This window comes from Protomyctophum bolini, assembly GCF_963924005.1.
Source record: "Protomyctophum bolini genome assembly, chromosome: 14".
Taxonomy (NCBI): domain Eukaryota; kingdom Metazoa; phylum Chordata; class Actinopteri; order Myctophiformes; family Myctophidae; genus Protomyctophum; species Protomyctophum bolini.
This window is the reverse complement of record NC_137875.1, coordinates 5,937,966-5,962,935: the sequence shown is the minus strand read 5'-3', so window position 1 is coordinate 5,962,935 and position 24,970 is coordinate 5,937,966. Positions and strand designations below refer to the sequence as shown.

General features: G+C 44.8%; 1 protein-coding gene across 1 annotated transcript in view; it reads right to left on the bottom strand.

The window, feature by feature from the left end:
* lyst (lysosomal trafficking regulator) overlaps positions 1 to 24,970 on the bottom strand; it is a 122,351-nt gene that overhangs the window by 82,592 nt on the left and 14,789 nt on the right. The window contains exons 2-6 of the mRNA XM_080782618.1: positions 19,534 to 19,625; positions 14,975 to 15,173; positions 6,107 to 6,197; positions 1,854 to 3,733; positions 263 to 534 (exon numbers count right to left, since the gene is read on the bottom strand). Of these exons, the coding sequence (XP_080638744.1) occupies positions 263 to 534; positions 1,854 to 3,733; positions 6,107 to 6,197; positions 14,975 to 15,173; positions 19,534 to 19,625 (2,534 nt within the window). The remainder of the gene's footprint in view (positions 1 to 262; positions 535 to 1,853; positions 3,734 to 6,106; positions 6,198 to 14,974; positions 15,174 to 19,533; positions 19,626 to 24,970) is intronic.

Genomic DNA, 24,970 nt, shown 5'->3' with positions numbered 1-24,970 from the left:
GATGATGGGATCTATTGAATGTGACATAACTGCTATTTTTGGAAAATCGAAAAGCCACTGACATAGTAAACATAGCTTTTTCAGAAAACTGTCAGGATGTAGAAGACATTTATAGAATCTGATCTCAGGTCAAAATGGGTTTAAAAGCACCATTGGAAGGAGAGAAGCATAGTTTCCACTATAGCAGACACATACAGTACAGTACAGTACAGGCAACAGTTCTGCGTGAGAAAAACCACCTGCCGCTTAATATACAACTCACTTAGACTTGAGGAGCTGGGGCAGCGTCTGCAGGTACACGAGCAGCACCTCCACGGGCAGACACTGCGTGTGGTAGCTGCAGACCTGGCTGCAGACCGTGGACACGCCCAGCTGCTGCGCGTGGTGCGCCAGCTCCACGCCGCGCTGCAGCACGGGGTTGAAGATGTGCGTGTAGAGCTGCCACTGCACCACGGCGTTGCCCCGCAGCGTCAGCTGACACACGTGGCCCGCGATCTGCTGGCTCAGCTGGCGGTCCTCTCCGAACACCAGCTCCTGGGTAAAGGTAAAGGGTACAGGTAGGTAGTGAGTGTTGTTTTTTTTTATTTTATTTTTTTATCCCACGATTTCCTACACTTCCTCTGCCAACCTGGGGGGGCAGCGGACTGACCTCATGCCTCCTTCTATGCATGAGGAGTCCAAGCTGCTTCTTTTCACCTGACAGAGGGGAATTTCCCCAGCCGGACGTAGCGCGTGGAAGGGACACGTTATTCCGACCAGTTCCTTTCCCCTCCATCAGGCGCCCCGGCTGGCCAGGGGGAGGTCGTTTTAGAGACCAGGATTACGGCATGTTTTTGTGAGGGTATCTACCCTAGGGGACACGGGGAGAACAGTGAGTGTTGGTTTTGACCAGGGGGGGAGGGGGCAGTCAGACAGATATTTTGTGAAGCCACTAAGGAAATCGGGACTTCCTGAAAGTTCATAATAATGGCCTGTTGTGGCGCTGTTATTGGGCCCAACTTCACCTAGACTGTATTACCTTAATAAACATGGTCATGAATACTTTCTGCTTCCAGTCACTAGTTTAAAGTCTCATTTCTCATGTCATAATATTCTCAAATTATGGTCCCATTTATTTAAAAAAATGACCATAAAGTTGCGTATGTTCTGAGGGGCGTGGCTACCGTCCGTTACAGTCTATGACCGGGAGACACCCCCCGTTCGAGTCAAGATAAAAACCAACGAAGAAGAATGGGGGAAGTCCCGCCTCGTTGTCTGGGCCAGCCAATGGCTCAGCTGGGCCCAAACGGATCTAGAAAGATGGCGATTTACAATTCAAGGACTGACCGGCTTCATGTTACGTCCATATCAGACCCGGAGAACACTTTGTCCATAATTTTTTTACGGTCTATGGTTTTGACACAGTGTTGTTTTTGGCAGTTTTAGTCATAGTCTTTGGAATGAAACTTCATAGTCATATTTTGGTCACCTGGAATGCTTTAGTGTTAAAGTCTAGTTTTAGTCAACTAAATCGATTTTAGTCGACTAAATCTGCAGTTGATTTAGTCGACTAAAATGTATTTTGGCGGGCCTCGATGGCGTCGTAATGACTGTTTTTACACTCGCTGAAAATAGCCGATCTACAAGCTCACGACGCGTCGCAGCGAGACTATTTTCAGCATTCAACCAAGTGTAAAAGGACTTATACTGGATCTCTTGTCCACTAGTCCCTTCCTAACATTTAGTTTTTATTTGTTGACGAAATTGTCACTATTTAGTCATCATAGCTTAGTTTTCATTTACTTTGTCAGTGAATAAAGGTAGTCGACGAACCTGGTAGGCCTCCAGGACGTCCCACTAAACATGACCCTTACCTGGTAGGCCTCCAGGGCGTCCCACTTCCACAGCATGTCCTCGGCCCCGCCGCCGCTGGGCAGGATGCCCTGGGAGCGGTAGGAGAAGCTGAGGGAGGCCGAGGAGGGCTCCCCCTGCTGCAGCGTCTCCTCCAGGCCGGGCAGCTGGCTGCTGTCCAGCGTGCAGACGTTGCAGGAGGCCAGCTTGGCTCTCTCCGAGGGCCGCCCGCCGCCCAGCTGGTCCAGGATCAGCCGGGCCAGGACGCTCAGGACGTGGGACTGGTAGCTGCGCAGGCCGGGGGCCTGGAAGGCGTGCAGCAGGGGCCCCACCACCGAGCGGGGGTCCATGCAGCAGCAGATGCCCACCGCCTGCACGCCGGCCAGCACCTGGAGCACGGCCGGCCCGCTGGGGGAGAGGCGCTGCAGCAGCCGCAGGCACTGGTGGGCGCAGGCGGCCAGGCAGCAGCAGCGCTCGGGGTAGCGCACCACGTCGCCCTCCTTCCCCTCCTCCTCGAAGGGGTTCCGCCGCGCCGCCTGCTTGAAGGCGGAGACGGGCAGGCCGGAGAGGTCTCTGTGGTGGTGCAGGAAGTGGGAGTACTCGCAGCGGCGGTGGCGCCGCCGGGCGCACACCGACTGGTGCAGCTGCTCCGACTTGGCCTTCTTGACGGCGCTGACGATCTTCAGGACGCCGGCGATGAGGCCGCGCAGCCTCTCGGCGGCCTCGCCGCCCACCGTCTCCGACTCCACGGTGCGGCTGAGGCCCTCCAGGCGCAGCACGGTGGCCTCGAACAGCTCCAGGCCACGGTGCTGAACGAACTCGTGGATGAGCTCCAGGGCCTGGCTGAAGAAGAAGGGGTTGGGGGCGGAGGCCTGCAGGCAGCCCAGCAGCACCTGCAGAACCCCCTCCAGGAGCTCCGGCAGCAGCAGGGCCCGGTGGCGGTAGCGGGAGAAGGAGAAGTCGTCCTGGACCTCCTGCAGGGTCTTCTTGGGCCGCGGGGCGAACGGGTCGGCCTGCCGCTCCAAGCAGCTGCGGATCTTCAGGGTGGCTCGGAGGAGGTCCGTGAGGCTGCGCCGGAGGCTGTCGGGCAGGGTCTGGCTCTGGCCCACGTCCACAGACATCAGGTGTAAGATGGTGCGCAGGAGCATCCTCTGGACCAGAGCGATGGGCTCCTCCGTCCAGCCTCCTGCCAGCTCCTCTGTCCCAGCTCCACCTCCTCCTCCGCCGCCCCCTCCTCCTCCCACTCCTCCTCCACCAGCCCCCGGCCCACAGCAGTCTCCGAACTCCGTCAGGATCTCGGTGAGAGTGGGCACGACGCTGACCGCCAGGCCGGGGTTGTGGTTGATGCTCATGTCAAACTTACAGACCTTCTCCAGTAAAGAGAGCAGCACGTGACAGAGGTCAAAAGGCGAGTTCTCCATGCGATTGAAAATGGACATTGCGGCCGGGTCGGTAAGCGTCTCGGTGTCCAGCATCTGGGAGGCCACGGGCGCCCGCGGATGGGGATAAGGCGCGCTCATGGTTTCCGGTGCGGCGGCGGCCGGCGGTGCCGCTGCTGGCGCCGCTGCTTCCGAGCGGTGATGCTGACCGCTCACGCGGAGGGTGGAACCGTGAGAGCGTCGGTTCCGCACGCCACCACCACCCTGACCTGCCGCGGCGGCGGCGGCTTTGTCTTCAGAGTTTCCCTCCGAATCCGAGGTAGAAGAAAGCTGGGACTTGCGTGCGTCTCTCACAGAGTATTTCTGCGCGGTTCTGCGCGAACGCCGTGACTTCCATGACCCGCTGCTGGTGCGCGCCCGCTTATCGGCAGAGTTCTGAGCATCGGTCTTCTGTCCTTCTCTGCAAGGGATAGCCTTCACCTCCCGGCTAAGGAACACTTCCAACAAGGACGGCAGGGTGAAATCTGTTGGCAAAACGCACATTTCAGTCAGCCATCACAAAGCCTGAAGGTATTATGTTGATCTAGAAGTGCTTCTTCAGGAAGGGGAGATTGTTGGCGTGCAACACCCCCCGCGTGCAAATACGTTTAGCCAGCGTGATCTAGTATGAGAGTGACGACAGTAGCGCCGACTCCCATTGTAACAATGGAATGAGGAAGTGCTCATTCTATCTCAATGGAATAGTTCCAATGTTTGGAACTATAGCCCATAAGGCACCGCGCTTTGCGGCGAGATCAAAGCGTGTCGCCACTCTCTTCTTCTACGGCTCGTGGTTATACTGTAGTGTACAGTTTGTACACATACAGATACTGACCGTACAGTAACTGACAGTACAGACTTTGTTTAGGTTCAAAGTCATGACCTTTTGCTGCAATTTCTCGCATTCATCTCTACCCTTGTCTTTACTGTGCCGTCGCATAAAATAAATACATATCTTAAAAAGACGTGGGCTTTTTTTTCTCTCAAGTGAATCTTTGTATTTGCAGTTGAATAAAAAGGACCAACCAGTGGAAAATGATTTGAATGCTAAATTAAACCAATGCCTTTGACTAAAATCAACTGATGTTTCCACAAACACTACATTTATTCATTATCTGGTAAAAAAAAAAAAAAGAAAATGAAGACATGCATTTTAAACAGCACGCTGCAAAGTCATATCATTAACCCCTTCTGTACGGGAACACCCTGTTGGTGTTCTAAGCATTATGTTGTGCTTTAGCTATTGAGAAATAGCAGATCTACAAGCTCATAGAGTTTGTAGTTCTGCTATTTTTGAATAAAATCCTTGAAAATGCGGCGCAAATCTTTGAATATTATATTCTTTCAGAGCAAACGTTTTTAACTCAAATATGTGCTTCTGGGGGGTCCCTGGAACAACATATTGTCAGATGGGGGGGGGGGGGTCGGTGGCCAAATACGTATCATTTTTGCTTTTGGGGTCATTGACATGAAATATTGAGAACCACTGACACAGAAACATGGGACATTTTTTAGGATTTCTACGTCAGGTCTAAATGGGTCAAAGTCATATCATGTTAATGTACCATTAGCATCAGCCTAATAAACACTGGATTCTTCTAAACATGTACGGTACTAATGACTAACTAAACTAATGAAGACAGCGCTAGTATAGATGAGTATTGTATGGTTCATTTACATAAAAGGGTATAGCTATTCCCAGCTTGTTAAAAAACAAAAATCAGTACACACATATACAAATTAATAAAGGTAGAAATGTCTAGGCTCCATGTTAGAAAGGATTAACACTTCTACACTAAATGCCGGTGTCATCCGAAGGTCACCGAGAACAATCAGTGGTCTTCTGTTATGTAAGCTGTATATGTTAGACCAGAGCTTCAATTAAACTACACATCAGAAAGTCTAAACTACAATTAATCTCAACAACACGGTTCTTCAATTGAAATCTAGGCTTCACAAAAAAACCAAATGACAACAAAGCAACTGACCAACTTTACAAACAAACAGAACCCAAAGAAGAACCCTTAATTAAAATCAACACTGACGATTTCACCATGCATGTACTACAGTATGCATGTTGTTCATGGTGTGAATTCAATCTTCCACACTGAATAAAACAGTGGAATGAGCGTCGTTTGATGGAAGGATGAGCATCACATGTTTCAGCCAAAGCGGTTATCAAGTTTAGAGCATTCCCATCATCAACCTTAACAGTGCGATGTTGCTCGACATACAGTATATATAGTCAAATAAGACATTGTGTAAAAAATGACGCAGACATTTCTACATTTAAAAAAACGAAAAGAACAAAACTAAAAACAGAGACTATAAAGTGCTCAATAGATTGATTGAGCTGTGAATTCTTGCCCGTGTGAGACGCAGTGCTCATGTCATGAACAACCAACACTGCAGCAGTATACATCCATCACATAAGACAACCCATATACGTTACTAAACTATAAACACGGTTCAAATAATGTGTTCCCGGCGTCAGCGAAAATAATAGCCCCATCTCCACAAGCCTCGCTTGGTGTGAGAGCTCGGACGGAACTGAGACGGATATGTCTTCGGATAACTAGAGTCGTACATAGCGTTGTTGTCAGTGTGAGTGTTATTTAGCCCACTTTGGGCGGGAACTCCTTTTGGTGTTATGCATTATGTCATGCTTTAGCTATTGAAAAATAGCAGATCTACAAGCTCATAGCGCGCCACCGAGTGGCGCGCTACGAGCTTGTAGGTCTGCTATTTTTGAAAAAATCGAAGGACCACTGACATGGAAACATAGCTTTTTCAGAAAACTGTCATTTTCAAACAGACATTTTTTAGAATCTGATCTCAGGTCAGAGTGGGTTAGTTACCTGGGGCTTTCTCCTCCTGCACGGGGATCTTCCACACCAGCGGCAGCAGCGACAGCAGCAAGGTAAGCAGCTCCTCCCTGCAGGTCAGCTCCTAGAAGAGTGGGTTCAAAAACATGCTGACGTTATCTCTAGAATCTCCCCCACACACACACACACACACACACACACACACCCACACACACTTTCCCTCCCATACACACCCCCACCCCCACCCCTGCTTCACTCTCTAGTCACACTGTCGCGTCACGCCCGCATACGCCACTCCCACTCGGCACACATCACGCTCTAACTCGGAGAAGAGTATATTATGCAAATGGGACACCCTTCCCTTATTATGGGTCCATTTGGTTCCACTCAGTGTATACGCTCAGAGTTCAATTAACACTGAGGAATTTGACTGTTTATAGACCCTGCAGAGACTGCACCGAGACCGTTCACACTAGTGCAAAACTTCACTTAGTGTTTTGCTACCTCCATTTGTGGTGCACATCACGTCATTTTAATCACTTAATAACCCATTTTGGACTGAGGTCGATTTAAAAAGAAAACTGTTTTCTGAAAAACCTATGTTTTTTTGTCAACTTTTTTGTCAACCCCCATCTGAAAATATGTTGTTTGAGGGACCCCCCAGAAGCAAAGATTTGAGTTAAAAACGTTCTGAAAGAATATATATTAAAAGATTTGCAACACATTTTCATGATCTTTCAAAAATAGCAGGTCTACAGAGCTTGTAGATCTGCTATTTTTCAATAGCTAAAGTATAACACGATGCTTCAAACACCAAAAGGGGTTCCTTTTTCCTGCCCGGAATGGGTTAAACCCTCTAGACTTGGTGAACTGGACCCGAGCTCCACCCTCTACTACTCGGACAGGCTTCTTTCCGTCCACATCAAATCAAAGCTAAGGTCAGCTATCGAAAATAGCTGATCTACAAGCCAACAACGCTTCCTTTTGCAACACACTGGGAGCTTTTAGATCTGTTACTTTTGGCAAATGTTCCCCCCAGAATATGGATGCTGGGGGCTCAATGTCAACCAGTACGACCCCCCCCCCCCCCCAACCACTGCAGATGTACTACAAAGTTATTGATGAAGTTGATTCATTAATTAAAACATTGACCTGAGACCAGATTCTACAAAATGTCTTTTAAATCATGGCAGTTTTCTGAAAAACCTAGGTTTCTAAATTAGTGGTTCTCAAACTATTTCATGTCAAGGACCCCAAAAATTCCATGTAATTAGTCGCAGACTAATTACATATAATATCTGAAAATATGTTATTCCAGGGACCGCCCAGCAGCAAAGATTTGAGTTAAAAACGTTTGCTGTGAAAGAATATATATTCAAAGCTTTGCACACGATTTATTTTACGATTAAAAAACAAATAGATCCATACAAGCTTGTAGCGCTGCTATGAGCTTGTATAATCTGCTATTTTTCAAACAGCTAAAGTTTAAAATAAATTGGTTAAAGCTAAAGTGGTTCCGGAATCCCGACTGCAGCTTTATATACAAACATAGGGCTCCATTTTCGTCACCGATAAACCCCTTATCCCTAAACTTCTTTGCCTTTTTTTTTTCTTTACTATTTTGCTAAACATTTTTGAATAGTTCAACTAGCCAATCTACATTGACACATTGTGAGCTTGTAGACTGGCCATTTTAACTATTCAAAATTGTTTAGCAAAATAGTTAAAAAAAAAGGCAAAGAAGTTCAAGGATAAGGGGTTTAGCGGTGACGAAAATGGAGCCCAAAGTGTCTGTCACTTTTTCCTGGCCTTCTGTGACCCTCGCAGATCCACACAAAAAGAGAAGAGGTGGGACTCCACTAGGGTTTCCTGGATTCACCCCGTCCTATGCAGATGTCAGACGGGTGTCAGCGAGCGGTGTGGGGGTCTAATGTAACGTCTGCATGACGACACAGAGCTTCTCCCTGAATCAACTTCCAAAGTCCTCCATGACCTCCGCTGTGGTCCAGGGCATTCCTCACGGGGGAGAGAGACAATTTGTTCTCCTCACGTGTGAATTATAACCCGTTTAGACCTAGGAGGAGGACGATTCTCTCTACAAATGCCTTCTATAAAATCGTGACAGTTTTCTGGAAAAACCTCATGTTTCTATATATGTGTCAGTTGGTGTTCAACCTTTTTCATGTCAAGGACCCCCAGAATTATCTGTATTTGGCCGCCGACCCCCATCTGAAAATATATATAATATATAAGCAAAGATTTGAGTTAAAAACGTTCGCTCTGAAAGAATATATATTCAAACATTTGCGTTTTCAAAGATAGCAGACCTACAAGCTCGTAGCGCGGCACTCGGTGCCGCGCTATGAGCTTGTAGATCTGCTATTTTTCAATAGCTAAAGTATAACATAATGCTTAATAATAAAACACCAAAAGGGGTTCCCGCCCAGAATGGGATAAATAAACTTTACCGTAACATATATGTCCTGCCAATCACATGATAACGCAACACAATGACGATGAATCCATGATGATGAATCATGCGTCATCATCATGGTGTCATCAGTTGACTGTTGGTTCAGGATTTAATGTAAAGTACAGTTTGAGTGAGCCAGGTTTTAATTATTGTATAGTGCATTAGCAGAGGGTCCCCCAAGAAATGATCTGGAAGTGTTCCAGATCACCATGGGGCTCACAACAACATATTGTTGTCATGTATGTATTCCATGACATACAGTTCAATTTATTATGTGCAAAAATGTGTCCGTCTATTCAAATGAAACATGGTACCAGCCGCTTCGTGGCCATAAGACACATAGTCAAATCCAGAGTTGTTCTTAATAAGCCTAATTTATATATACTTTGTCGTGTGATGATAGGTGTCCCCACGCCGAAAATGTATAAGCTCGCATTTGACGATCGGCCATTGGCGGTACAGGAGTAACAGGACACACCATTGTGCTCTAGTATAAACTAGACTGAACTCGGGACAGGAATAGAAAGATGTTCCCACATACAGGACACCATTTTGACACGTTCCCCAAATTAAGTTAACACTCCTGATGAAGTGCCACGTCACCCTTTACTGACGGGAAGGCATAAAAGAGACAGGAGTCCCTTTAGTCATCCAATCACAGCCAGCCGTGGTCCGACAGTCATCCAATCACAGCCGGCAGTGGTCAGACACGTGGTTTGACCAGACAGGAAGCTAAGGATTCATCACCACAATGGCATGAACCCTGGACTTCTAACACGCTCGCTCAACATGAGCGTACATTTGTATTCGTGCATTTTAATCCAGTTGAAATATACAGCGTGGATTATGCTGCGTGTGCTCTGCGATATACATACATTACATAACACAACTGTATAATACCATAGTGGTCCACACAGATGAGGAAAGGACTGGAGAAAGTAATACTTTGAGAGGATAAGCAGACTATTACTGTAACTGAGATCATTATGGCAAAGTCTTTTCATTCCACGAGTATCTTATGCAATGAAAGAAAGATCCCCACCCGATATATATATATGATTTTTTTGTTGTTGTTATTTACAGTTTAAATTGGTAACTTCTTCGGTTTAAAGTGAACTGACCCGAATACTTAGTTGTTGACAGACGGTGTACAAAGGACTAACTTATTCAAATCGCAGCTGTAATGACACATAACTGGATCTTTGTGTGCAAACTCAGCTCTACATAAACACATGAACCCTTTCTGGGTGGGGAACCCCTTTTGGTGTTATATTTTAGCTATTGAAAAATAGCAGATCTACAAGCTCAAAGTGGGGCACCGAGTGCCGCACTATGAGCTTGTAGCTCTGAGCGAGCGTTTTTAACTCAAATCTTTGCTTCTGGGTGGTCACTGGAACAACATATTTTCAGATGGGGGTCCAATTACATATATTTTTGGGGGTCCTTGACATGAAAAAACATAGAAACATTGGTTTTTCAGAAAAAAAAGTAGACATGATGTTTACTGTGATTAGGGTGAGCTTACATTTCATATCACAGACACCATGTAGTGAAAACTCCTGTAACTGTAACCAGAAAAATAAATCTTTTGAATCGTTCATAACGGAATCTCGATTCTATTTCGAATCGATTTTGTTGACACCCCTAATAAGGTGGCATATTTTGTTCTCATTAACAGAGACGTTTTGGCCATAGAAAATACGACACTGATAAGCAACAAGCAAGATTCCCTCCTAAAAGATGGTTTCAGAAAACGAAAGACAAACTCAGTCACACACGTAACTGACATATTTTGGGTTGTACTGCCATAATTACCAGCAGACAGATACAGCGTAATATATTTATGTCTAACAAAGTTTGAGAGATAATGAAAACCCTTAAGAGACGGCACGTTTAAGCCTTGGCATCAGACCTGAGGAGAAATGAAGATGTCTCTTTCCCTCCATTTTGTTTTAAGTTCACACAGGGTCAGATATGGTGCCATCTTTCCTACACGGTAAAACTCTCAGTGTTCATTAACCTGTTTGTGTACCAAAATGTGTTTACATTTGTACACTCTCACATTCGCTCTCAACTTAAACAATAAAACAAATATACCGTCTCTAAAATAACCAATACTAGGCTACACACAAAAAAACAAGACATTCACATAAAAAAAACCCCACAAGATGCCTCTGTTCCCCACAACGCATCGCGTGCTTAACGAGCCGTGTTGCGTGTGCACACACACACACACACACACACACACACACACACACACACACACACACACACAGCGAGGGTCAGTCAGATTATGTGTCCGCGGTGCGAGGCTCATCTCCCGGCCACACGATATCCATGTCAAGGAGCTCCAATATTTACAAGCCACTTCGCCGCTAGCCGTGAGGGAGTAATGAATGTACTTTTATAGAGCCTTTAACCCATTCTGACCTGAGATCAGATTCATACGAGGTTTCCACTGGACACACACTGGTCTGATTAACCCATTCTGACCTGAGATCAGATTCTAAAAATGTCAGTCGTTCTTCGATTTTTCAAAAATAGCAGACCTACAAGCTCGTAGCGCGCCACTCGGTGGCGCGCTATGAGCTTGTAGATCTGCTATTTTTCAATAGCTAAAGCATAACATGATGCCAACACCAAAACGGGTTCCCGTTCAGAGTGGGTTAACTAACTGGAGGTCTGGGACCTTTCCCCCAGACGACCTCTTTTTCCGGGACTAAAATAGGAGTATGAATCGGCCCTTACAGTAAGATCCGTCTGATCCAATCAGACCATTTAAAGTACCAACATGTACTGTAAACAAGCCTAATTGAACATGTCTGTCTATTAGGGGTGCAACGGTTAATCCAACTAAAAAGGGGCTTAAGTGAATAAACCAGACTAAATCGATTTAGTCGATTAAAAAAAAAAATGCATCATGTTGATTTGATTAAAAATAATAATAATCATACTATAATTCAGTCAATGTCTGTCTGTCTGAATGTCTGAACTCTGAATGTCTGTCTGTCTGTCTGTCTGTCTGTCTTAATGTCTGTCTGTCACTGCCGTAGCTCCTCACCGCCTGCACCAATCACTCCCACTTTTCAAACAGGCATTGACCATACACCATACTAATATGGAGGTCTTAACGAAGCCCTTTTTTCGATTTAACACATTAATGATTAATAATAAATGTATTAGTGAATTAAAAATGCGAAAACGCACCCAGGGTGAAGTACCCCCCACGGCCACAAGGGGGGGAGGCAATATCTCAATATCTCTTATTAATAATGATAATAAATAAATACTATCAGAAACAAAAGTCATGCTTCTTTTTTTTTACTTAATGTTTTATCCCACAATTTTGTAACCCATTTTTTTCACCCAGTGTCAATTATCTATCCTGGGCGCTACACTTCCTCTGCCAACCTGGGGAAGGGGGGGGGGGGGGGGGGGCAGCGGACTGAGCTCATGCTTCCTTCTATGCATGAGGAGTCCAAGCTGCTTCTTTTCACCTGACAGGGGAGAGTTTCCCCCGACCGGACGTAGCGCGTGGAAGGAACACGTTATTCCGACCAGTTCCTTTCCCCTCCATCCAAAAGTAATGCTTCTTAACTATTAATTCGAAAAAGTAATCAACATAATAATCACAAAGAAAAAAGCAGGCTGCGCGCACACACTGGCTTTGGTGTGTGCTGGCGAGGCCGTGTAGAGCGAGGCGTCAGTGTCAGTGTGTAGACACAGATCTGTCTGCATAACAGTAACACTGGGGTCAGTCAGAGCCCGTCCCCAATTAAGACAAGGAACAATACCTGCCTCTGTGGATGAACCCATGCCTACCAGTTAAAATGCTCACCCAAATAGCATGCTTTGCTTACAACACAATGTCACAGAATAGAAATGGACGTTATAAGACATGGAATGGCCGCCGTTTTCCCCCGGCCTACATAGTTGTTTTGATTCCCGTTAAAAGGAGAATTCCATCATGCTAGAAGAAGGCTTTCTTACCTTTATTTGTAGTTGTTACGTCCCCACCAAAGAGGTCCAGGTGTTATTTTGTGCTATTTCCCCTAATATAAGCCCTCAATGGGGGTTGGGTTTTTGTGCTAATTCACTTATTTCCATGGAAATAAGTAGTGTAGAGTGTAGAGTAGTAGTAGATGTTTGAGCGATGGAAATAAGCGAATTAGCACAACACCCCAATGCCCCATTCAATTCATCGAGGGCTTTATGGTAGGGGAAATAGCCAATAATGCACTTTTGCACAAAATAACACCTGGACCTCTTTGGTAAGAAAGCCTTCTAACATGGAATTCTCCTTTAATGTAGTGGCCAAAACAAGCGCTAAATCCTCATACTGTACCTTATAATGTATAAAAGATTTGCTACAGTATCACTTATTTATAAGAAAAAACAATGTGCCTCCGCCTCGTAGGACTGCTTCTTCACCAAAACATCTGTCTGCCTTAAGGGCCGATCCATACTCTCACTATTTTACAGCCGGAAAAAAATACAGTTCGTTTCTGTAGAAATGTGACTTTCTTCGATTCGGGGGGGGGGGGGGGGGGGTGGGGGCAACATTTCCACACGATATCAAGTCTCATGTCACACAATATCGATATAATATCAATAGAATAGGCCACTGTATTTGGCTATCGTTCGTTAGGTCAATGTTTGCACAGATGGCCACAGCCTGTCTATCACTTCCTCTTGCATGCGAGGCACAGCCTTGTCCGGTAAGGAGAGCCACTAATACTGTAGCTTTTAAGCTTTGTATAAAGTTAACTGGAACTGTTGGCATCTGTTCCAGGAGTACGGTACATTCCCCCCAAGCAGAGAGACTAATGCATTTATTTCCTTAGCAAGCAAGAAGGAAATAAATGCATTATCCACATACCTAGCGTCCCTTTTCTGGGCATGGCATAATAAGACAAACATTCTGCAAAAAATAGCAGGTCTACAAGCTCACAAAGCAATGCAACGCGACGCGTCGTCAGCGTTTAGATCTACTATATGGTGTAGAGGGGGAAAAGGAGTGGGTATAACTATAGACAGACCCCTGGGGGACACCGGGCAACGAAGCATAGAGCGTTTAAGTGGTTAACTATCTCGGGTTAAATGATGAAAATGCAACCTTATGTAAAACCACCCATTTAATGTGCTTAAGACCATTAAGGGTAAATAATCAATGTGTTAAGCTTGAACGACTGCCATGTCTTTCAGAAAGAGAGTTTAGCAGGCATGGAAACAGTCCATGGAAAATACCATAGAGATGGAGGTGGTGTAAAAAAGATGAACAAAAAAAAACAATGATCTCTAACTGACTTCAGTTCTACTGTACCTCAGCCCTGGTGCTGCTGAAGTAGAGAAAGAGAACATTTAGACTTCAGTATAGTAGCCTATTTGGATAAAGCGTTTGACAGAGCAACCAAGGCCAGGAGACTGTAAAAGGAACTACGCCATATAGACCTAGGCTAGCTCTGGTCCATAGCTCTAATGCGTTGCATTTTTTAGACTTTAGAGCTATGTTACTCTCGACTTCCGCCGCTCGCAAGAATGCAGAGTTTGCAGACCAGCCTCTGCAGAGAAGAACGTTTTTGCTACTCACCAAAACAAAAGGCGGGTTGTGTCATTAGAAAGCCTACTTTCCTTAGTGGGAGCACTCTGAGCCCCCCCACCACATGTATAAAACAGTACTTTTTGGCCAAAAGGAGTTTTGTTTCCACCGGGGAAAAAATACTTTTAGTTACTACACTGTGCCTTCTACCGATATTGCCCAGAGAACTGCCTCATAGAAAATATTTTTCCTCCGGTGAAAATAAATCCCTTTCTGGCCAAAAAGTACCGTTTATACGTGTGGTGGGGGGGCTCAGAGTGCATCCACTAAGGAAAGTAGGCTTTCTAATGACACAACCCAATCAGTCGACTCTGAGGCTTAATCAGGATTTTGGCCAGGACTAGACTGAGCTGTGGACATTGCTCTCTGCCTTTATGTTTCAATGTATGTAACTGTATTTTCTTTTTTTCGTCCTGCGTCATGTCAAATGTGTGTATATGTGTTGCATACAAGGCCGCTGGGTCGCAGAACTAATTTCAGTGCAAACTGACAAAGTACTATATCATATCATATCAACCACTTCAGCCCTAAATACATGTTGGCCTTTTGAAAATAGCAGATCTACAAGCTCACAGTACTTTTCCCCCCCACCACTGCCAAGCTGACAGAGATGGTGACGTCTGAAGGGATACACACACCGTCTGCGAACGCCGCGTGTCAAAACAGCCGCCTCCGTTATTTTCAATGAACCTATCGCACACCGGCAGCGTCCGACGCGCATTCACGCCTCGCCTGCCGCTCCGATACGCCACTGTTCTATTTTCCAGGCGTTGCCGCGCGGCAACGCCTGTGCCGCGTCGCTGCGCACCCGGTGTGTGTTGGGCTTCACCTGGTCAATGATGGAGTCCAGCGTGCTGAGCAGCAGGAAGCCGCGGCCCCTGACCAGGTACTCTCCCAGCGCCACCATGTGACTCTCCTCCTCGTCGTCCTCTCGCGTCTCCGCCCTCTGCGCCACGGCGCTACACAGCTGGTGCACATCGGTCAGGAACTCCCTCGCCAGAGTGTTGCTGGCGCCACTCATGTCTGAGCTGAACGTCAGGAGAAAAACAAAGGATTAGAGATGTCCCGATACGGTTATCGGTATTATGGATGCCAGAAAGTGACCATCAGCCAAATAGAATAGTCGACAGCTCTGCAGATTAATAATCGATTCATTTTTTTTTTTTTTAATCAATATCAGATAAAACTATTAAGATTTTATATTATGCACATGCCATGTGTCAAGGAAATGTGGAATACCTAAGTTGTACATTTAAGGACATCATAAACCAAACCATGAGAAGCTGTTTTCTGTGACCTGTGACTTGTGTGGTCTGGAGGGGTCTTCTGATGTCATGTGTTAAGACCCACCTACCCCTGGTCACATGGTCACATAACCATTATATGTTGAGTGCATGCTTTGATGGTTACAGTTTTATAATCAGTTTTGATGAGTAAACCTTTGTGGAGATCTTCTCAGTGCCATTCAGGATGGAAAATGGAAATCCATTTGGATTTGGGGAGAAGTAGTTTCATAAGGGGCTGGTATGAAGTACTTGATATAAAGAGAACATGATCAGTTCACTAGTCTACACTCTATACTCTACACCTGCCTTCATTTCATCTGATTGTCTGTCTGGCAGGCACTTAACAAGCGAGGGGCAGAGAAGAGTGGCTTTGCTCAACTTGATTTATACTTATATTGTCCACTCTGATGAAGGTACATGTTCGATATATCATGCAGCCTTACTTATTAGCCTATATTTTGGCTATTAAAAAAAAACTAAACGATTATGAAATATTAAAATTGATTTTGGAGATACAAATACAAGATACAAGATACAAAGATTTTGGTATCGGGATGGGATTGGGAACGAAAACAGTGTATTGGGACATCCCCAATTAGGATGCAACTCCTAAGATTGCAAATGCAATTGAAAGCATTTAGTCAGGGAAACGTTTCTAAACACTGGAAATGACTAAACTTCCCCGAGCAAATATATATTATATTTACTAAGGACCTTCTCACAAAAAAAAAAGAGAAAACAAGTGCACTGTTTCCCAATGATATTAAATTACATGCAAATTGGGGATTGAGACAGAAAAGAATTGCATTGTAAATTGAATTATTCTTCTGACGTACATTGACAGCACCAAACTTAACCCATTCTGAACGGGAACCTCTTTTGGTGTTTTAAAGCATTATGTTATGCTTTAGCTGTTGAAAAATAGCAGATCTACAAGCTCATAGCGCGCCACCGAGTGGCGCGCTACGAGCTTGTAGGTCTGCTATTTTAGAAAAATCGAAGAGCGACTGACATTTTTTTAATCTGATCTCAGGTCAGAATGGGTTAATCAGACCAGTGTGTGTCCAGTGGAAACCTCGTGTGAATCTGATCTCAGGTCAGAATGGGTTAATGGCCCTATGCTGGGATTCATCATTCATCAGCAGAACGTCCTGCGTACGACCCAGTGTTCCACACAGTCCATTTCATTTAGTTTGTTTGGAAAAACCTACAAAGTTGGACCATGTGAAAAGAATTACGCCTGACGACGGCGGGCCACGGTCACGGTCAATGTTTTGGAAAATGCTTGGAAAAGGACACTAATAAAGTAATAAAGTACAGACTAGTTAGTCACTGTCGGGCAGAAACATTCTATCTCCATTTCAACCTTTTGTGGTTTTGTCGTAATTTATAAACTTATACACAAGTAGAAGTGAAAATAGGCGATATACAAGGTTTCCACCAGACAGCAACGACCTTAGCACACCAATCTTATCTTACACCAACCATGTAGGCCTGAAATTACTGCAGCCTATATTGTGCGAATATATAAAAGCTAAAGCTAAAGAACAGAATTTACTAATGGCATGTACCGTACACAGAAAAGTCCCTCAAGTGTTCATGTATACATTTCTCAGAAAGTGTACAAATGTAAATTAGGTCCATTTGGCTACATCGATAACTTTCCTAGCGCTTCGCTAACTAAACCATCCACGCCAAGACTTACAGTATTTGAAACATAATCGTGCGTTACACACGCCTCAATCACCTCCCCGTTCAATTGGTTTGGTTACACACACACACACACACACACACACACACACACACACACGCACACACACACACACACACACACACACACACCCCTATATTACCACAAAATAGCCACACAGTTTTGCTACTAAGAACAACATTTACATTTCTGCAATTGTCGACTTGTCGCTCTTTTATCTCATTACTACAATAGAACAAGACAAATGTCATTGGCAAAGTCTGAGGGTACATAATGCATCCGTTCCATTCCCCGGGCCCACATAAGGCCATAATCACAAAACATAACTACTGCATAATACGGTCATTATCATCTCACCCAATATTGGAACCACCAGCACTTTTATTCCATTCATCTTGTATCCGTGTATAGTCCAAGGTTAACCCATTCTGACCCGAGATCAGATTCATACGAGGTTTCCACTGGACACACACTGGTCTGATGAACCCATTCTGACCCGAGATCAGATTCTAAAAATGTCAGTCGTTCTTCGATTTTTCAAAAATAGCAGACCTACAAGCTCGTAGCGCGCCACTCGGTGGCGCGCTATGAGCTTGTAGATCTGCTATTTTTCAATAGCTAAAGCATAACATGACGCGAACACCAAAATGGGTTCCCGTTCAGAATGGGTTAACTGCAGCCCTACGGCCTGTGTCCGCATACCTCCTCACAGGAGCGCCAATGACTGCATTTTCTGTTCCGCAGCACAAATTCCATTAAATTGGAATTTCAAATGGAAGCTTTCCAGATTTGGAAGTTGATCGGCGTATCACATGAAAGCATGTGATGTCACATGGTGTGTGACTGGGACTGGCCTGGGGCGTATGGACAAGCCCCCGTTGCCCTCTACGAGACCTCACCAACTTTTCCATAAACTATGGGACACCCACGTCTGCTAGGAGGAGGCAGCTCTGAGATCAGATTCTAAAAAATATCTTCTACATCCTGACAGTTTTCTGAAAAAGCTATGTTTCTATGTCAGTCGTTCTTTTGATTTTTCAAAAATAGCTAGAGCTACAAGCTCGTAGCGCGCCACTCGGTGGCGCGCTATGAGCTTGTAGATCTGCTATTTTTCAATAGCTAAAGCATAACATAATGCTAACACCAAAAGGCGTTGGGTTAAAATGGGTTAAAATACAATTGCTAGAGCTGTGATAAGAAGGTGCAAGTCCTTCCTTATACGGAAGACTTCCTGCAATAAACTCAAGGATCCTGAACCGCACTTTGAAAACCATATAGGATGAGATCTCAGATCTCAACAGAAGCATCATGGCTCCTGACTGTGAACGTGAATACCGTACATTATGCCTGGAGTGACAATGAATCCACAGTTGTTTGAATACACTACTAGGACATGACCTGCTTTCTCCCGCACTTCTTCAACACACCCACACTCATGTTCACTTCATCTCATCTTCTGCATCAGGACCATTTTAGATGATAAAATCTTTGATGCATATTTGATATCCTTTCAATCTTACAAATTCCTTGGCTTTCACTTTACAAAATATGTCCTACATGCTTGAATTGAATGAAAATCTTTTTGTCACAGTTCACACTTAAAAAGTTCAGAGGCTCAGGCATGCTACGACATAGCAGCATTAAAGCTACATGTGTCCGTGTATGCCTACATGAATCGATTCATGACATTATTTAATATATGTGGCCACTTTATGGCTACTTTATGAAAATGTCTGAGAAAGTTCTGGACAGAAAATCAAACTAAACAGATGGTTGGTAAAAAAGGTGAACATAGTTTTATTGCATTTATGCATTGGCTGCAACACTGTGACCACAACTAATACTCATATTATTATCTTGATAACTCCGAATGAAGCCAACCACACAAACCACTATCAACAGATATGCTTTGATCATTCAAATATCCACGCTATACGCCTAGAGACTCAACCACACTCTTGATCAGCTAGAGGTTTTTTGAGAAATATTGCACTTAAAAATTAAGTATGCAGACAAATAACACCAAAGGAAGGCAGCAGACTAGGAATATACTTGTGCATGAAAATATTTTGGAAGGCGATAGCTCACAATATGCAAAACACCTACAGTACAATCTGATGTGCAATAATCACATACAGGTGTGCTCCAACACTACAGTATGCCAACTGTCAAGAGATGCCATATGAGTAATTATACAATTTTGCCTTTGCCCCTGTGACCTAGTTATTTGACTTTTCAACCCACAAGTTCATCATTAAGAGACGAATTTAATGAAAATGTTTGACCTTTTCAATCCAAAGTTAGTATTTTCACTGATCATTCCCAACAGGTTTTGTGAAAGTCTTCCCCATCTGTTCTTGAGTGATTTAGTTCTAAGTGAACGGAACCTACCAGAACTTCAGAGCGTCCTTACTGCCGGGCCCGTGGAGCTGCCGCACGCAGTGGAAGAGACACAGAAAGTTCTCCAGACACTGCAGGCTGACCTGAAGGGAGACGAGGAGGAAACAACCATGGGATGTTACACAAGGAGTAGCAGAAAAACAATCAATGAAACATACAGTCAGTGTGCATTCCTTTTCAAGTACGTCACAGAACCAAATACAGAACACGTATCACATAATGTGTGTCTACACTACACAGTACATAGTACAGTATGTAGCGTTTACACACACACATAAGTCACATAATATACGGTACACGCGCACACATAAACAAAGTATACAGTAAGTCAAACCATTGGTAACTGTGGTTTAAGACTCTGAAGTAGGGATCGCCATTGGACCCAAAACTATGGCATCGGTTGGACTCCAACAGGAATAACAACTATAATGACTTTATTATAACCAACAGGAATAACAACTAATGACTTTATTATAACTAAATCATGCGGTAACGTCACTCAGTCACAACAAGCAGACATAATCCCACAAACCAGCTGCTCTCTCTCTCTTTTTCATAACTCAAGAGGAAAAGACATACACATGTTACAATGTCTAGACTTGGTAATCTCGCGCACGCGCGCACACGCTTCCCTGAAGGTTGGGAAAAGCCCTTTTAAGTGCAATGTTGTTACTGTGTGAGGCGTGAGCGTGTAAATACCTAATCTGGGCATAATGGGATCTCCACAGAGACCTTGTCCATCCACCCCTTCCCCCTTATTATCCCTGTAGATGCTGGACAGGAGGATCTACTGGGTCGCTAGCTCTGTGTCACTGCTGATCTGACACCCTTATCCCCATAGAGATACATGCTAGACAGGAGGATCTACTGGGGTGCTATAGCTCTGTGTCACTGCTGATCTGACACCCTTATCCCCATAGAGATACATGCTAGACAGGAGGATCTACTGGGGTGCTATAGCTCTGTGTCACTGCTGATCTGACACCCTTATCCCCGTAGAGATACATGCTAGACAGGAGGATCTACTGGGGTGCTATAGCTCTGTGTCACTGCTGATCTGACACCCTTATCCCCATAGAGATACATGCTAGACAGGAGGATCTACTGGGGTGCTATAGCTCTGTGTCACTGCTGATCTGACACCCTTATCCCCATAGAGATACATGCTAGACAGGAGGATCTACTGGGGTGCTATAGCTCTGTGTCACTGCTGATCTGACACCCTTATCCCCATAGAGATACATGCTAGACAGGAGGATCTACTGGGGTGCTATAGCTCTGTGTCACTGCTGATCTGACACCCTTATCCCCATAGAGATACATGCTAGACAGGAGGATCTACTGGGGTGCTATAGCTCTGTGTCACTGCTGATCTGACGCCCTTATCCCCGTAGAGATACATGCTGGACAGGAGGATCTACTGGGTCGCTAGCTCTGTGTCACTGCTAATCTGACGCCACTGAGTGGATTCATTCAAACCCACCACGGCACGCCTCCACACTCCCTCCCTCACTGATCCGTCTGCAACTGTCTGTCTGGGTCACAGAGCTGAAGAGGAGATAGCAAATACTACCAGGCACATTACACCTAGTCTGGTCTGGTTCTACGATATAACCCCACGCATGGAGGAGCTCATGGAAAACTAAACCTGTGACCGATCACCCATTTAGGCCTGATGTAAAAATAAAATGAAACAAAAAGTCTTCTGAAAGAATGTATATTCAAAGATTTGTGCCGAATTTCACGATTTTTCAAAAATAGCAGACCTACAAGCTCGTAGCGCGCCACTCGCCATGAGCTTGTAGATCTGCTATTTTTCAATAGCTAAAGTATAACATAATGCTTAGTTAAAACACCAAAAGGGGTTCCCGCCCAGAATGGGTTTAAGGCAGACTGCAACACAACATTTAAAAAAATAAATGCAAAGCTAAAAGCCAAGCAAAAAATAAATAGAGTTACGCTCAATGCAGAAGAGATGCCAATTGACATGTACAATGTAGCCCCACTAAAAACCAAGAGTGCTCATCTCTGGCACGCTCATGTCTTCAACTTACTGTACAGTGATATCTGTATTTGTTTGTAGGTTTATTTATTTAATCGTTTAGTTTTTTACCACCTGCTACGCAATAGCAAGCTGGGTCTATAATCGATGTGCAAGCTAGTCCAGCTGGTTCTCTCATTGGCTGACACGGCACGGCAAATATGTTCGGGCGGAAACAAACGACTCGCAACACAATAGTTCCGCCTTAGAGAATTTTGGTTCCTACCTAAACTACTGTTCTGAAACTGACACAGATATATAGCGGACCCCCGCAGATAATAATAAATAATGCAGCTGGTAATTAATAATAGTTTTGTATTAGAAAGTCACAGAATCAATCTATGAAAACATTTCTGTTAATTTCTGTAATATTCTGACATGTGTATGTATGTAGGTAGGTAGATATAATTCTTCAATGAACAGAAAGCATCAGGTATTTGTAATTGTAACCATTACATTTTGTGTGCCCAGCCCCATACTTGACCATGACATTCTCAGTTTTCCTGAACCCTGACCTTAAACTGACCACTTTCCGAGTACAGTGGAGGAGGGACACATCTCTCATATCAAAACTGTTTAGCACTGCATTTGGGTGAGTGAGTGAGTCAGCTTCCTTCCTCTGTGTAACCACAGTGGAAGATCAACTAATTTGATTTCCTGTGTTTGTATGGCAATTCAGAGTTAGCGTTGGGCTGTAAAATCAATACATCCATGTGTGTGCGTGTTTGCGTGTGTGTGAGATTGAGATTCAATCTCAATCTGTGTGTGTGTGAGTTTGTGTGTGTGTGTGTTTGCGTGTGTTTGCACGCACGACACATGTGCGTGACGTGTGTGTGTGTGTGTGTGTGTGTGTGTGTGTGCATGTGTGTACATATCGTTAGGGTGGAAGCCGTTACTATTCAGAAAATGAATATATATATATATATATGCACTGAGCTTCCAAATGGATCCAATGTAGTTATTATTTAGTCACAAGCTCCTGATAATCATTTCATTGGTTAAATAATCATTAATGTCCCCGCCCACACACCGCTGTGTTTTCAAGAGTACAAAAAAAACGAAAGCGAAACTGAATCCAGGTCTGGTGAGTCACGGTGGGCGTGGTGTGCACGAAACGAGCAACAAATTCACAAGGCGCGTTATATCGCTTCATGTTTGAAAGAAAGGCCCTTTACACAGTCTACTTGCAAACAAGAAAAAATAATAGAATCTATGAGAACAAAACCTATAAAAAGATGAAATGTGAGGTTTCTTCCCGACAGTGACGACATGTTGCATGACAAAAATGTTACAATGGATGACAGTTGTTGTTGTGATGCAAAGCAGTGACAGACAGGAGGAGAGTACAGTTACAGTTGTTGTGATGCAAAGCAGTGACAGACAGGAGGAGAGTACAGTAACAGTTGTTGTGATGCAAAGCAGTGACAGACAGGAGGAGAGTACAGTAACAGTTGTTGTGATGCAAAGCAGTGACAGACAGGAGGAGAGTACAGTAACAGTTGTTGTGATGCAAAGCAGTGACAGACAGGAGGAGAGTACAGTAACAGTTGTTGTGATGCAAAGCAGTGACAGAGACAGGAGGAGAGTACAGTTACAGTTGTTGTGATGCAAAGCAGTGACAGACAGGAGGAGAGTACAGTAACAGTTGTTGTGATGCAGAGCAGTGACAGAGACAGGAGGACAGTAACAGTTGTTGTGATGCAGAGCAGTGACAGACAGGAGGAGAGTACAGTAACAGTTGTAGTGATGCAGAGCAGTGACAGACAGGAGGAGAGTACAGTAACAGTTGTTGTGATGCAGAGCAGTGACAGACAGGAGGAGAGTACAGTAACAGTTGTTGTGATGCAGAGCAGTGACAGACAGGAGGAGAGTACAGTAACAGTTGTTGTGATGCAGAGCAGTGACAGAGACAGGAGGAGAGTACAGTAACAGTTGTTGTGATGCAAAGCAGTGACAGACAGGAGGAGAGTACAGTAACAGTTGTTGTGATGCAAAGCAGTGACAGACAGGAGGAGAGTACAGTAACAGTTGTTGTGATGCAAAGCAGTGACAGACAGGAGGAGAGTACAGTAACAGTTGTTGTGATGCAGAGCAGTGACAGACAGGAGGAGAGTACAGTAACAGTTGTTGTGATGCAAAGCAGTGACAGAGACAGGAGGAGAGTACAGTTACAGTTGTTGTGATGCAGAGCAGTGACAGACAGGAGGAGAGTACAGTTACAGTTGTTGTGATGCAAAGCAGTGACAGACAGGAGGAGAGTACAGTAACAGTTGTTGTGATGCAGAGCAGTGACAGACAGGAGGAGAGTACAGTAACAGTTGTTGTGATGCAGAGCAGTGACAGACAGGAGGAGAGTACAGTAACAGTTACAGTTGTGATGCAGAGCAGTGACAGAGACAGGAGGAGAGTACAGTAACAGTTGTTGTGATGCAGAGCAGTGACAGACAGGAGGAGAGTACAGTAACAGTTGTTGTGATGCAGAGCAGTGACAGACAGGAGGAGAGTACAGTAACAGTTGTTGTGATGCAGAGCAGTGACAGACAGGAGGAGAGTACAGTAACAGTTGTTGTGATGCAGAGCAGTGACAGACAGGAGGAGAGTACAGTAACAGTTGTTGTGATGCAGAGCAGTGACAGACAGGAGGAGAGTACAGTAACAGTTGTTGTGATGCAAAGCAGTGACAGGAGGAGAGTACAGTAACAGTTGTTGTGATGCAGAGCAGTGACAGACAGGAGGAGAGTACAGTAACAGTTGTTGTGATGCAGAGCAGTGACAGACAGGAGGAGAGTACAGTAACAGTTGTTGTGATGCAAAGCAGTGACAGAGACAGGAGGAGAGTACAGTAACAGTTGTTGTGATGCAGAGCAGTGACAGACAGGAGGAGAGTACAGTAACAGTTGTTGTGATGCAGAGCAGTGACAGACAGGAGGAGAGTACAGTAACAGTTACAGTTGTGATGCAGAGCAGTGACAGAGACAGGAGGAGAGTACAGTAACAGTTGTTGTGATGCAGAGCAGTGACAGACAGGAGGAGAGTACAGTAACAGTTGTTGTGATGCAGAGCAGTGACAGACAGGAGGAGAGTACAGTAACAGTTGTTGTGATGCAGAGCAGTGACAGACAGGAGGAGAGTACAGTAACAGTTGTTGTGATGCAGAGCAGTGACAGACAGGAGGAGAGTACAGTAACAGTTGTTGTGATGCAGAGCAGTGACAGACAGGAGGAGAGTACAGTAACAGTTGTTGTGATGCAAAGCAGTGACAGGAGGAGAGTACAGTAACAGTTGTTGTGATGCAGAGCAGTGACAGACAGGAGGAGAGTACAGTAACAGTTGTTGTGATGCAGAGCAGTGACAGACAGGAGGAGAGTACAGTAACAGTTGTTGTGA